At 50.0% G+C, this 14,815-nt stretch overlaps 1 protein-coding gene across 4 annotated transcripts in view; it reads right to left on the bottom strand.

The window, feature by feature from the left end:
* Positions 1 to 14,815, bottom strand: part of FAM131B (family with sequence similarity 131 member B) — a 61,501-nt gene that overhangs the window by 11,450 nt on the left and 35,236 nt on the right. For 2 of the 4 annotated variants that reach the window (XM_034786724.1, XM_034786730.1), the window contains exons 2-3: positions 7,580 to 7,689; positions 6,240 to 6,275 (exon numbers count right to left, since the gene is read on the bottom strand). In XM_034786724.1, coding sequence (XP_034642615.1) covers positions 6,240 to 6,275; positions 7,580 to 7,689 — 146 coding nt within the window. Of the gene's footprint in view, positions 1 to 6,239; positions 6,276 to 6,385; positions 6,484 to 7,579; positions 7,691 to 14,815 lie in introns of those variants that run through there. The other 2 variants (XM_034786737.1, XM_034786744.1) reach the window with 2 other exon arrangements.

Below are 14,815 nucleotides of genomic sequence, written 5' to 3'. Positions count from 1 at the left end.
AGAGAGGGGGACACAAAACGACCACGTGAGCCAGGGGTTAATTGGTGTTTGCTTCTCCTAGGAGTGCATTAATCCTTGATTAATCCTTCTTTCTTGAGAATGACAGGGTTTTGAACTCCACATCCTCCTCCACAAGAGCTAGTTGTTCCAGCTAAATCCATCAGGTTCCCTCATAAATTCCAGCCAAAATAATCAGACTTTGGGGTTGCTTATAAAATTGAGCACCTATGGGCTGATTTTCACAGGGGCTGAGCAACCACTGCTCCCACTCCCACCAATTACAGGTGAAGATATAGGTGAACAGCCCTTCTGAAAATCATTAGAGCATAAGAATGATACTGGGTCAGACTAATAGTCCATCTAGCACAGTATCCTGAATAGAACAGGACAATCATCAAGTGATCTCTGTCGTCCACTTCCAACATTTGACAGTCAGAGGCTTAGAGTTATAGTTTTTGCCTTCACAACACCCCCTGGCAATGAGTTCCACAGGTTGACTGCGTTGTGTGAAGTACTTCCCTTTTGTTTTTCTTAAGCCTGATGCCTATTAATTTCATTCTTGTGTTATGTGAAGGGGTAAATAACACTTCCTTGTACTCTTTCTCCACAGCATTCATGATTTTATCATCTCTTCTCCAAGCTGAAAAGTTCCAGTCTTTTTAATCCCTCCTCATATGGAATCTGTTCCATATCCCTGATATTTTTTCTTGCCCTTTTGTTTCCATTTCTAATACATCCTATAATCAAGCCCATAGTGTTTCAAGCTGGGCACCCAAAAATGAAGGCACTCAAAATTAATGGCACTGTTTTGCTGGAAGGTGTTAATAGCTGCTATCAAGCAACTGTTTGATCTAGGGGCAATCACAGAACTTGCTAAGGCTGATGAGTGCGCTAGCTACCCTTCATTCAGGCTAAATGGAAGAAGCAATTAAGTGTCTGTATGGAATAAGATTTCTGGAGACAGTGGAAGCCACCATCCAGGGCACTAAGCCACATGGAAGGCCAATCAGAAGCTAAGTACTATGGCCAAGGGATTTCCCTGGAGATTGATCTGGGCCACTGATTAGTTGGAGTTCTATTTGTGTCTGCCTGTGTCAAAGGGAGAAAGCAACAAGAAAGCCAGAGAGCAGTTATGAGCATGGCCATGAAAGGAAGCAGAGGGACAGAGCTCCTTGGGACACAGGATTGGCGGAAAAGGCAGGCTTTGGAACTGTGAGCAAGGAAACTGACTGTTGCTATTTGCTTCTACTGCAATCAGGGAAACAGGACTTTGGTGCAAACCTGTTTATTTACAAAGAATGTACAAAGAAATACCTGACTGTATCATCAATTTCTCTGTCTAACAGAAATAATCCAGCAAGGCCCCAAATATTGGCTAACCGTTCAAGAAAGCGGTCAACAGGAATTTTTGAAACAATGGTCCTTGGAGTGTAAGTAATTGTATATACAGGGAATGCATGCAGGTATTGTTTAGTGCAAGGATTTTATCAGCATGAATTTGGGATGGTTCCAATACTCACTAGTGACAAAGCCACAAATCATCCAAGGGCCAATAAAACGTTTTCCTTTACCACACCACCATGGATTCTGTACATGCCACAGATTTTACAGGAATACTATTTTAGGAACATTTTAAAGAATTTTTACAAATTGTATTGGGACTCTAACTAGTATATTTCTATCCTTATATCCAGTTGCTCGAGTTATCTACTGTACAGGGCTCATATGAAGCCAGGGAAACCCCAAATTATGTCTTTATTAAATAGCATTTTGATATATGAACGAATAATGATTTTAAGATCTGATAATTCAGGCACTTCCAGTTGTTCCATTGGAAGCTGGGAATTCCCTTTCAAGTGATATGAAGTCCCTATTTCTAACATAGCAGTGTCACGAGATTTGAACTGTAAATCTGTCAGTGGCATGGGATTAAGTCTCATCTATCCTGGATCTCAGGCAGGTGCAATTAGGGGGAGAAATTCATACTTGTGGGAAGGAAACATCTCTGTGGCTGGCTGATTTTGAAAAATGGTGATTGAGTGAGTACAGAGTGCTGGAAGGAGTCCCAAGGGAGTGGGCACAATGAGGGCTGAAAGATAGAGAAGCACAAAAAAGTATGAGCCATCTGATACATGTATTTATTCCCTGGAGACCAGCTCCATGTACTGTACATGGTGAGACACACAGAGTTATTGTTGGTACAGTTCTTTTGGGGCTTGTGGTAGAGATGAGTCTTCATTAAGGACCTGAATGTGCAGAGGAGGTGGCCTAAAGAACAGGGATAAGGTCAAGGAAAGCATTCCACGCATGGGGTGGAGTGGTAAAGGGCAAAGATGGAAGTGGACAAAGGAGGTGAATATGATTTCAAGGCTGATTGTCACTGGTGGAATAGAGGGCAATGTGATAAGACTCAAGGTGAAAGATTTAGGCCAGAGTAGAGCTGTATAGGGTGTTGATAAAAAGTGTGGTGGACAATGAAAAGCCAATGTAGGGATTCAAGGTGTGTGTGTGTGTGTGTGTGTGTGTGTGTGTGTAAGAGAGAGAGAGGGAGAGTGTTCCTTATCCTCTGACAGTTGTGGCAAAACCTACATCTAGTACCTGGCTTCACTTGTATATTTCCCACCTTGGGTATCGATTTATTTCAGCTGACCAACAAGAAAACATGTACTTTCTTTTGCATAACTCTTCCCCTTCCTCTCCCCCACCCCAGCTGTGGACAATCATATAAGTATGAACAGACCTGTGAAGGGCAGAGAATAAAATTATGTGATGGACAGGGCCGGCTCTAACTTTTTTGCCGCCCCACGCAAAAAAGAAGAGTGCCGCCCCTGCCCGCGAGCGCCACGCCGTGCCGCCGTACCCCCCCCAGTGCCGCCAAAATCCCTGCCCCCCAGCACCACGCCGCCTGAATCCCCCCCCCCCAGCACCCCACGCCGCCCGAAGCCACCCCCCCCCCGAGCACCGCGCCAACCCCCGCCCCTCCTCCGAATGCCAGCCCCCACCCCGCCAGCGCCGCACTGCGCCAGCCCACGCCCAATAAATAAATTAATAAAAACCTGAGCGCCGCCCCGGCCCAAGGTGCCGCCCCAAGCACGTGCTTGGTCGGCTGGTGCCTGGAGCCGGCCCTGGCGATGGATCTGCAAAGCAGGAAACTACAACTCCCATCAGCTCTCTCCACATTGTACATTCCCTTTTCCCTGGCTAGTGGCCATGTATGGGGAAAGGCCCTGAACCAGGAAGAGGCTGGGCTCAGTTTAGGAGGAGTGGAGATTGTGGGAAGGGGAGCTGAAGCAGTGGCCACATGGTGGCAGCGGGGAGCTGGAGAGAAGCTGGAGGCAGGAACAGTTGCAGAGCTGTGTGTGGATAGGGCTGTGACTTCCAGGCATCACAGCTGGGGGCAGGGCTGTGCAGAGTTTATGGGGGAGCAGCAGCTGCTGGACAGGGAGCCAGTACAGAGGGGCCCCAGTGAGACACTAACTGAGCCTGTTCCGGAAACATGCAAACTCCTATTTGCATGAATAGAGACTGGGCTGGAGAGGACATCCCACGCACTAAGCCTGAAGAGTCCTGACTCTCTATAGGACTGCCCCATGGACCCAAACAAGAACTATTGTTGCTTCCTTTGAACTGTAACTGTTTAATCCTCTGTAACTAGGGTATCTGTAATCTTTCCCCTTCCTGCCAGCCCTAGGAAAATATCTTTTCCCTTAGCCATGTGTCTGAGCGGTTAGTGGGACCCATCAGGGCTAAGCCTACAAGGCCTAGTTGCTGAAGTACTTATAGTGCTTGCCTTGGATCACAGTGTACCTGGCGCTAGGATAGCCAGGCATCCAGTTCTCAACTGGAACGCCCAGTCGAAAAGGGACTCTTGCAGCTCCGGTCACCACCACTGACTGGGCCATTAAAAGTCCAGTCGGTGGTGCAGTGGAGCTGTGGCAGGCTCCAGGGCTGTACTTAGGCAATAGCAGCATACGTGGCTGTGTAGGGCACCCGAAAATTTGGGGCTTAGTGTCCACCCTCCTGCCTCTTCCTATCCCTGTTCTGACCCTTCCTGCAGGCTCCCACCACAGCTGGCTGCTGCAGCCTGGTGAGTCTTCTTTCAGGCCTTGGCTACACTGACGCTGTACAGTGCTGCAACTTGCTGCGCTCAGGGGTGTGAAAAAACACACCCCTGAGCGCAGCGAGTACAGCGCTGTAAAGAGCCAGTGTAATCAGTGCCTGCAGCGCTGCACGCTCGCTCGCAGCGCTGCAACCTCGGAGAGGTGGAGTACATACAGCACTGTGAGAGCTCTCTTGCAGCGCTGGCGGCACGACTACACTCGCGCTTCACAGCGCTGCTGCGGCAGCACTGTGAAGTCCCGAGTGTAGCCAAGACCTCAGAGGGGATCTAGTACTTAAAAGTGAAAAAGCCTCCCATAAATCCTAAGGATGGCCCTGGCCGGCTCCCTGCCTGCTCTGGCTCCATGCGGCGATCAGGGAAGCTCTGCGCACTGCCCCTGCCCTGAGCTCTGCCTCCGCATCTCCCATTGGCCAGGAACTGCAACCAATGGGATCCCCGGGGGTGGCACCTGCTGGCATGGAGCTACTTGGCTGCCCCTCCACCTAGGAGCTGGGCCGGACATGCCAGCTGCTTCCGGGAGCAGCGCTGAGCCAGGGCAGGCAGGGAGCTTGCCTTAGCCATGCTGCGCCGCTGCCTGGGAGCTGACTGAGGTAAGCACTACCTGGCTGGAGCCCGTACCCCAAACCCTCTGCCCCAGGTCAGAACCCCCTCCCACACCCTAACCCCCTCCCTCAGGTCGGAACCCCCTCCCACACCCTAACTCCCTCCCAGAGCCTGCATCCCAACCCCCTGCCCCAGCCCTGAGCCCCCTCCCAGATCCCACACCCCACACCTCTTCCCGCACCCCAACCCCCTGTCCCAGCCCTGAGCCCTCTCCCGCATGCAAACTCCCTCCTGAAGCCCACACTCCCCCTTGCACCCCAATCCCCTGCCCCAGTCCTGAGCCCACTCCCGCACTCAGAACCTCTCGGCTCCAGCCCAGAGCCCCCTTCCGCACCCCAAGCCCCTCATCTGCACCCCCAGCCAGAGTCCTCACCCACTCCTGCACCCCAACCCCATGCCCCAGCCCAGTGAAAGTGAGTGATGGTGGGGCAAATGAGCAACAGAGGGAGGGGGGATGGAGTGAATGGGTGTGGGGCCTTGGAGAAGGGGCGGAGCCTTGGGGAAGGGGTGGGGTAGGGGACGGGGTAAGAGTGTTTGGTTTTGTGCCATTAGAAAGTTGGCAACCCTACTGCACTGCTTGGACCTTTGGGGTGTGGGTTGCTCCATTCCTGAGCAGTCCCAATAATCACATGACATGAGCTTCAGCGCCCATGTCTCATGAGCTTCCAGTGCTAGAAATACTTTTGGGGGAAAACAATACAAATGGCTTCAGCACCAGGAAACTTTCCCCTGCACTGATATTGCACTAGCGAGCAGAGAAAACGAACAAATATGGTCACTGCAGCTTAAAAATGACCTGCAAAAAGGGGGAGAAGTGGGAGCAATGGTATGTATCCTTTCTCTTTTCTTACGGTGTATGGAAAAAGCCTTGTTTTTACTCTATGCCTTTGCTTGTTGTTTTTTCCCTCCCTGTTGACAACAGTGGTTAGTGCTGGATACTCCAGAGAGAAGCATAAAACCCCTAAACACCTCATTGTATAACATTGTCCTGTAAGGTTAAATTTCTTCCTAACCTCTGAAGGTGATATTATGCCCTGACCAAGAGTATTAATAGCCAGATATGCTACAGATATACCTCAATAATCCAGCCATACCCAGAAACCCCAGGAAAGCACCCAGAATAATCTAGCAGTCTCAGAGATCACACATAGGCACCCAAAAATGGCTAGAGACAGCTCAAGGTCCAATGGCACCTACAGATCCCACAGCTATCTTCAATAGCAAAACAACAGGGGACCTGAAGACAACCCAAATCCACCAGCACACAGATACTCCCCAAAATATTACTGCAATATCAACAGCCAGACACCCCATAATGATGCCCAGAATTCCAGTGGCACTCTGGGCCCCCAGAGATATCTCCATAATTGTGTTCACTATTCACAGTGACAGAGTTAGACACATTCTGTTAATCCTGGGCTTCCACTAGGTGGAAACTTGAACATCCTCATCAGCTGTGCAAATGCTCCTTTGCTGCCTCTCATGAAAGGAGGAGGGCTTCAGGGTTTATACTCACATTAATACCATCCCAGGAGAAATCTGTCCGGGTTTGCTATGGAAGAGAAGAAAGAGAACATGTTAATATAACACATGGGTGTAGTGTGTGTGACCATGTATTTTTCTAGTGGCTGGTCCTAATGATTATAGCAGCCTGCTACTTACTCACAGATAAAGGAGTTACTCCTTTAGCTCAAGTGGTATGGTCTTGTGCTTTTGGTTCTGAAGGTCCCAGCTTCATTCCCTCCTGATCACTGTGGTGTCTGTATGTATGCGGCCATGGTTAATGACATAAGGAATTGGGAATATACAAAGAAACAGAGAGGGAAAAAGAGAGAGAGACAGACAATATATAATCCTCTGATAGGAATCCCCTGCATTCACACTGCCTTCTTTCGCTGAACATTGTACACTGGCAATGTCAGATGAATTTGTCAGGTCCTTATTTCAGGGCAGTAACAAGTGCATAACCCTCTGTGGGAGCCGCACCGCCCTTGGACTCACTCAAAGGCGAGCTAGAAAACTGGAATATTTCAGACGAAAATGGTTCTATAACAGGCTACAAAGCCATTCACTCCTGAAATGGTTAAATGCATACACACAAAGCCAATCTTCCTTCTGCAAATGAGTTCCAAGTGTCCCCTTCTGCCACTATAGTGCTAGTTCATTGAAGATCTCCTTGAGTTGCTTATCTCCTGTTTGTAGCACAACTCCCTAAAACAGGAGTTTCTGGCAGTTACACTTCACAGTTGAAGAAATGCTGAATCAAGATGCAATTCTTATATATTGTTATTTTGTAACGTGTAAAATTGTATGTGCTTTGTAAATTAACGTGGCATGGCTATTGAATAAAAAGAGCCTTGATCTTTTTGTTTAATGTGAAAGGTCTTGTGATTGCATGCACTGGACATTACAAAACAGAAAATTCATATGTGTTAAATTACAGAAGCTGCATCATTCAAAACAAGAAATGAATCAGCTCAGGAGATACTGCCCAATAATTTAACAGCATTTAACCGTGAATACCCCCTAAAAAAATGTAATGAGAGACTAAAATGCTCTTTGTTTCCCCACAACAGTGTAGATCTGTTTTATGCCAGGGCCTTCCATCTAAGCCAGCACTCAAGCAATTCAGACTGAAATGGTTTTCAGACTCACCCTGAGCTACTTTTCATGTTCTACTCTAGGAACTGAAAATCAAAGCTTTCATTTCTGAAAATTGATGCCCCAAAGTCTCTAGTGCAAGTAAGACTTTTGTGCCTTTCCCAGCTGAGGTTGGTGACCCCAGACCCTTTATATGTATTCAGTGGGGTTGAGACTTTCCAGTCTTCTCCCCTTGGGCATAGGATGGGCACTCACCTCAGTGGAGGGTCGGTGGATGCTACTGCCATGCAATGAGCTGGTGCTGTCCATATTGATCTGGTCCACATCTTTCAGTCCCTTCCAGTCCACTGCAATCACCTCATTCCCTGCAGGGACAAAACATCCAGTCAGGATTTCTTGTTTCCGTCACTTTAAAAAGTGCTATAAGGGGTTTTACTTCAGAGTTCAGCAAAGGCAGGAGTGTGTGTCATAGATTTATAAAGCTTAAAGCCATAACAGGCCATTAGATCATCTAGACCAGGGGTCAGCAACTTACGGCACGCGTGCCAAAGGTGGCACGCGAGCCAATTTTGCCAGGCATGCGGCTGCCAGCCAGGGTTCCGGCCGCTGGCCCTGTTCAGCCCACTGCTGGCTGAGTGAATGGAACCCCAGACTGGAAGGAGGCTGAGTGGGGCTGGCGGCCGGGACCCCAGACCGGCGGCAGGTGTGCCCCCCGGCTCTCCCCTCACCGCACTCGGGTTCTGCGGCTCCCGGAAGTGTGAGCCGCCGGGGCGCAGGGCCTTGAGCCTGCTCTGGGAAGGGCGGCAGCGGCTCACACTCCCGGGAGCCGCAAAGCCCGAGCACGGCGAGGGAGGAGCTGGTGGGGCACATGGGGACTGCCGCCCGCATGCATCTGCTGCAGGAGCCCCTGGGGGGGCACCGGGCTACAGCCCAGGCAGGCATGCCCCTTGGCTCCCCCTCACCGCTCTCGGATTCCGCGGCTCCCGGGAGTGTGAGCTGCCACTGCCGCTGCCCCTTCCGGAGCTCCCCCCATCCCGCAGCCTCAACACTCTGCAGGGCAGGGGCTGTGCCCAGTGGCAGCTCCAGGCACCAGTACTCCAAGCGCATGCCTGGGGTGGCAAGCCGTGGGGGGCGTCCTGCCGGTCCCTGTCAGGGCAGCAGTCAGGCAGCCTTTGGCAGCATGCCTGCAGGAGGTCCGCCGGTCCCGCGGATTCGGCAGCAATTCGGTGGCGGGTACACCGAATCTGCAGGACCGGCGGACCTCCCGCAGGCATGCCGCTGAATCTGCAGGACCGGGGAACTCCCGCAGGCATGCCGCCGAAGGCAGCCTGCCTGCTGTGCTTAGGGCGGCAAAAAAGCTAGATCTGCCCCTGGCTGTGCCCGCGGCAGCCCAGCAGCATGTTTTGCCTCCACGTGGAGCCAGCGTCTGACCGGCATGGGCATGGTAAGGGGAGTCCTGGGGGGCAGGTCAGGGAGCAGGGGGAGGGTTGGATGGGTTGGGAGTTCTGGGGCTCCTGTCAGGGGGCGGGGAGTGGTTGGATGGGGCGTGGGAGTCCTGGGTGTGTGTCTGGGGGCGGGGGTGTGGATAAGGGTTGGGGCAGTCAGGGGACAGGTAGGGGGTAGGGTGCTAGGGTGGGGGGGGTCTCAGGAGGGGGCAGTCAGGGGACAAGGAACAGGGAGGCTTAGGTAGGGGGGTGGGGTTCTGGGGGGCAGTTAGGAGCAGGGGTCCCAGGAGGGGGCAGTCAGGGGACAAGGAGCAGGGGGGGTTGGGGGTTGTGAAGGGAGCAGTCAGGGGGTGGGAAGTGGGAGGGAGTGGATGGGGGTGGGGCTCTCCCCCCCATCCTCTTTTTTGATTGTTGAAATATGGTAACTCTAGGTGAGGGGGGAGCCGGGGGCGCATGGGGGCTGGCACCTGCATGCATCTGCTGCAGCCTACAGGAGCCCCCCGGAAGCGAGGACACCGGGCCGCAGCCTGGGCAGGAGGGGCGGGGGGCATGGCTGTTCCCCGCTAGCGTCGCCGCTGCCTTTGCAGGGCTGCTGCCCCCCTGCACCGCGCCGGCTCCTCCATGGCTGGGGTTTGCTGCCGCCATAAGCGGGACGCTCTGGCTCTCCGGTGCCTCCGGAAGGCGGCTCCTCCCTGCCGAGCTGTTGCAGCGGCCCAAGCCTGGCAAAGCCAGTGAGTGGACTCAGGGGCAGGGGCCACTGGGGTGGGAGGGCTCGCGGGGGGGCTGTGCACCCTCCAGGGGAGTTTAGGGGGTGGGGAGAGGGGAACCTGATCTGGGAAATAGCCCCTGGGCATGGCTGGCCCCTGGGCATGCTGGCCCCTGGGGTCTATAAAGGCTTGTTGGGATTTGCCCCGCAATGAACCGATGTGCGGGGGGAGGGGGCGCAAGGTGGAAGTTTCACCTAAGGCACAAAATATCCTTGCACCGGCCCTGCCCCAGGAGGTGCGTGCACCCCAGGTTAAAAACCACTGCACTAAACTGATAAGATCTGCATTTTAATTTAATTTTAAATGAAACTTCTTAAACATTTTTAAAAACTTGTTTACTTTACATACAACAATAGTTTATAGACTTATAGAAAGAGACCTTCTAAAAACGTTAAAATTTATTACCGGTACGCGAAACCTTAAATTAGAGTGACTAAATGAAAACTCAGCACATCACTTCTGAAAGGTTGCCAACCCCTGATCTAGACTGACCTCTGTATATAACAGACCATTCAGTTTCATCCACTGATCCCTATATTGAGCCCAATAACTTGTGTTTGGTTAAAGCATATCTTTTAGACAGGTATCCAGCACTGATATGGGATGGAGAATCCAGTGGTTAATCACCCTCACTATTACAATTTTGTGCCTTATTTCTAATTTGAGTTTGTCTGGCTTCAACTTCCAGCCATTGGTTCTTGTTCTGTCTGTCTCTAGATTAAAGAGCCCTTCAGTACCCAGCATTTTTGACATGTGAAGGTAGTTATCAACCATAATCAAGTCACCAGTCGGTCTTCTTTTTGATAAGCTCTCTCACTGCTAAATCTATCACTGTGAGGCATTTTCTCCAGCTCTCAAATTTGTGGCTCTTCTCTGCAGCCTCTCCAATTTTCCAACATCATTTAAAAAAATGTGGCCACCAGAACTGTGTATGGTATTCCAGTACTTATCTCACCAATGCCATGTACAGAGGTAAAACCACTTCTCTACCAGGGTTGGCAATTTCCAGGGAAAAACTATTTTAGGACGGGGTAAATACTAGCTTAAACCTAGGTTAAACTGCGAAAAATAATGGCATCAGTGGCCAGCAAGTTCAGCAAGCATAGAATGAATCTTTTCAAACTTTGAATACATCCATTCAAAACTGAGGAATAGGTGCGTCTATCCACTACAAAGTTGGTCTTCTGCTATAGGATGCTGCATGGCCAAGTGGACCTGGACTAGTAGTTTGCAACTCTGCATGCTTCTGATTGCTTAATGCTTCAAGCCTGCAACTCTGCATGATTGTCATTTTCATATAATCAAATGTTTTTTACTTCTGTTTATATAATATTGAAAACTGAAATGAGTCATGACATGTACAACTTTCTTGAGAAAATACCGAACCAGAATGTATACAGACATTCCAATGTTTTATTTATATTAGTATTACACTCACTGCAGGTTTACATTTGATTTGTACAACTCTAAATCTACAAATCTACTGCCTTATGTCACCATCATTTGAATATGTAACTAAAACTAAGTGGAATGTAGTGTGCATTAATGAAACTGTTTTTAAAATAGAAAATGCCTTAAACTGGGACTAACTAGTTTCCCCCATGATTTTACCAGGTAAAACCCACTTCTGGTAAATACCATGCCATCTCTGCTCCCTACTCCTACTCACTACTTCCCTGTTTATACATCCAAGAATTGCATTAGTCTTTTTTTCCCACAGCATTACTGAGAGTTCATGTTCAGTTGCTTGTCCACTGTGATCCCTAAATCCTTTTCAGAGTCACTGCTTTCGAGGATATGATCTCCCATTCTGCAGGTATGGCCAGCATTCCTTGTTCCTAGATGCATAATTTTGCATTTGGCTGTATTAAAACACATATTGCTTGAATTGGCTCAGTTTACCAAGTGATCCAGATTGCTCTGTATAAATGCCCTGCCCTCATCATTATTTACCACTCTGCTAATCATTGTGTCATCTGCAAATTTTAGCAGCAATGATTTTATATTTACTTCCAGATCATCGATGAACATTTTGAAAAGTATTGGGCTAGTACCAATGTCTATGACACCCCACTAAAAACACATGCCAATTTGATGATGATTCCCCATTGACTACTACTTTTTGAGATCTGTCAGTTAGCCAGTTCTTAATCCATTTAACGTGTGCTTTGTTGATATTGTATAGTGCTGATTTTTTAATCAAAATGTACTGTGGTATTAAATCAAATGCCTTACAAAAGTCTAAGGGCTTGTCCAAGTGCAGAACAAAGAAAGGTGTGAATTTGAAGTGCAATAGCTATTCCACAGTAAGTTCCTGTGTGGACCTTCTTATTACACACTAAGGCCTGGTCTACACTGCGGGTTTAGGTCGACTTTAGCAGCTTTAAATCGAATTAAGCCTGGACACGTCCACACGACGAAGCCCTTTCTTTCGACTTAAAGGGTCCTTTAAACCGGTTTCTTTACACCACCTTCGACGAGGGGATTAGCGATAAAATCGGCCTTTGTGGGTCGGAATTGGGGTAGTGTGGACGGAATTCGACGTTATTGGCCTCGGGAGCTATCCCACAGTGCTTCATTGTGACCGCTCTGGACAGCACTCTCAACTCAGATGCACTGACCAGGTAGACAGGAAAAGACCCGCGAACGTTTGAATTTCATTTCCTGTTTGCTCAGCGTGGAGAGCACAGGTGACCACGCAGAGCTCATCAGCACAGGTAACGGTGATGGAGTCCCAGGATCGCAAAAGAGCTCCAGCATGGACCGAACGGGAGGTATGGGATCTGCTCGCCATATGGGGAGATGAATCAGTGCTAGCTGAACTCCGTAGCAGTAAAAGAAATGGCAAAGTATTAGAAAAGGTCTCCAAGGCCATGAAGGACCGAGGCCATAACAGGGACACACAGCAGTGCCGCGTGAAAATTAAGGAGCTACGGCAAGCCTACCACAAAGCCAGAGAAGCAAACGGAAGGTCCGGGGCAGAGCCGCAAACTTGCCGCTTCTACGCGGAGCTGCATGCCATTCTAGGGGGTGCAGCCACCACTACCCCAACCGTGTGCTATGACTCCGTCAATGGAGAAACACACAGGGAAGACGGTTCGGGGAACAAGGAAGATGAGGATGGAGGTACTGTAGGTAGCTCACAGCAGCAAGGAAGCGGAGAAACCGGTTTCCCCAACAGCCAGGATATGTTTGTGACCCTGGACCTGGAACCAGTAACCCCCGAACTCACCCAAGACCCTCAGGGCACACAGGAGACCTCTGGTGAGTGTACCTTTGTAAATATTTGTAAACATTACACATGGTTTAAAAGCAAGCGTGTTTAATGATTAATTTGCCCTGGCAATCGCGGCCAGTACATCTACTGGAAAAGTCTGTTAACGTGTATGGGGATGGAGCGGAAATCCAGAAAGCTCTCCTTCATGTACTCCAGGCCAGTAGCACGTAGTCTGGAATCATTGCATAACAAAGCATGGCAGCGTATGGTCCCGGTGTTTGCTGGCATGCAGACAATATCCATTCCTTATCTCTCTTTGTTATCCTCAGGAGAATGATATAATTCACGGTCACCTGGTTGAAATGGGGTGATTTTATTAAGGGGACATTCAGAGGTGCCCATTCCTGCTCTTCTGAACAGAAATGTTCCCCGCTGTTAACCACGCGGTGTGGGGAGGGGTGAAGTGATCATCCCAGAGAATCGTGTGTGTGTGTGTGTGTGGGGTGGTTTACTTGGGTTTGTGCTGCATGTTAACCGGGAAACCGCAGCCCCTCCTTTTACATTGAAAACCCATTTTCAATGGCCAACCCAATTCATCCTTGATATGGGAAATGCGCTGCTGTTTGAAATCTTTCCCACATGTTAAGAAGGTTAAAAAAGCCAAAAGACTGCGGCCTACCATGGCTGCCTGCAAGCCGAAATATGTTGCCTCGGGCACTGCGTGAGTGATCTCTCATACCAAACCGTCAGGCAGAGGAAAAATGCGACCTTGTAATGAAAGAGTGTACCCATTGTTCTCTAAAATGTGTCTTTTTTAACCACCTCTCCCTTCTCCTCCACCAGCTGCAAATGTTTCTCCTTCGCAGAGGCTAGTGAACATTAGAAAGAGAAAACGGAGGACGCGGGACGATATGTTCACGGAGCTGTTGATGTCCTCCCACGCTGATAGAGCACAGCAGAATGCGTGGAGGCAGTCAATGTCGGACATGAGAAAAGCACAATATGAACGAGAGGAGAGGTGGCGGGCTGAATGGCGGGATGAAAAGAGCAAGTGGCGGGCTGAAGATGATAGGTGGCGTCAGCTTGCAGACAGACGGCAAGAGTCAATGCTCCGTCTGCTGGAGCATCAAACTGATATGCTCAAGCGTATGGTTGAGCTGCAGGAAAGGCAGCAGGAGCAGAGACCGCCGCTACAGCCCCTGTTTAACCAACAGCCCTCCTCCCCAAGTTCCATTGCCTCCTCACCCAGATGCCCAAGAACACGGTGGGGGGGCCTCCAGCCACCCAGTCACTCCACCCCAGATGATCGCCCAAGCATCAGAAGGCTGGCCTTCAATAAGAGTTAAAGTTTTAAAATGCAGTGTGTCCTTTTCCATCCCTCCTCCCCCACCCATCCCAGGCTACCTTGGCAATTATCCCCCTACTTCTGTGAGGAATTAATATAGAATGCATGAATGTGAAAAAACAATGACTTTATTGCCTCTGCAAGCGGTGCTCGAATTGGGGAGGGGAGGGTGGTTGGTTTACAGGGGAGTAGAGTGAACCGGGTCGGGGGGGGGGGGTTTGGAGGGTTCATCAAGGAGAAACAAACAGAAGTTTCACACAGTAGCCTGGCCAGTCACAAAACTCGTTTTCAAAGCTTCTCTGATGCGCACCGCGCCCTGTTGTGCTCCTCTAACCGCCCTGGTGTCTGGCTGCGCGTAATCAGCGGCCAGGCGAGTTGCCTCAACCTCCCACCCCGCCATAAATGTCTCCCCCTTACTCTCACAGATATTGTGGAGCGCACAGCAAGCAGCAATAACAATGGGGATATTCTTTTCGCTGAGGTCTGAGCGAGTCAGTAAGCTGCACCAGCGCGCTTTTAAACATCCAAATGCACATTCCACCACCATTCGGCACTTGCTCAGCCTGTAGTTGAACAGGTCCTGACTACTGTCCAGGCTGCCTGTGTATGGCTTCATGAGCCATGGCATTAAGGGGTAGGCTGGGTCCCCAAGGATCACGATAGGCATTTCAACATCCCCAACGGTTACTTTCTGGTCCGGGAAGAAAGTCCCTTCCT

Source organism: Trachemys scripta, chromosome 1 (genome assembly GCF_013100865.1).
Source record: "Trachemys scripta elegans isolate TJP31775 chromosome 1, CAS_Tse_1.0, whole genome shotgun sequence".
In the NCBI taxonomy this organism is placed as follows: domain Eukaryota; kingdom Metazoa; phylum Chordata; order Testudines; family Emydidae; genus Trachemys; species Trachemys scripta.
This window is presented reverse-complemented; position numbering and strand designations above follow the sequence as displayed.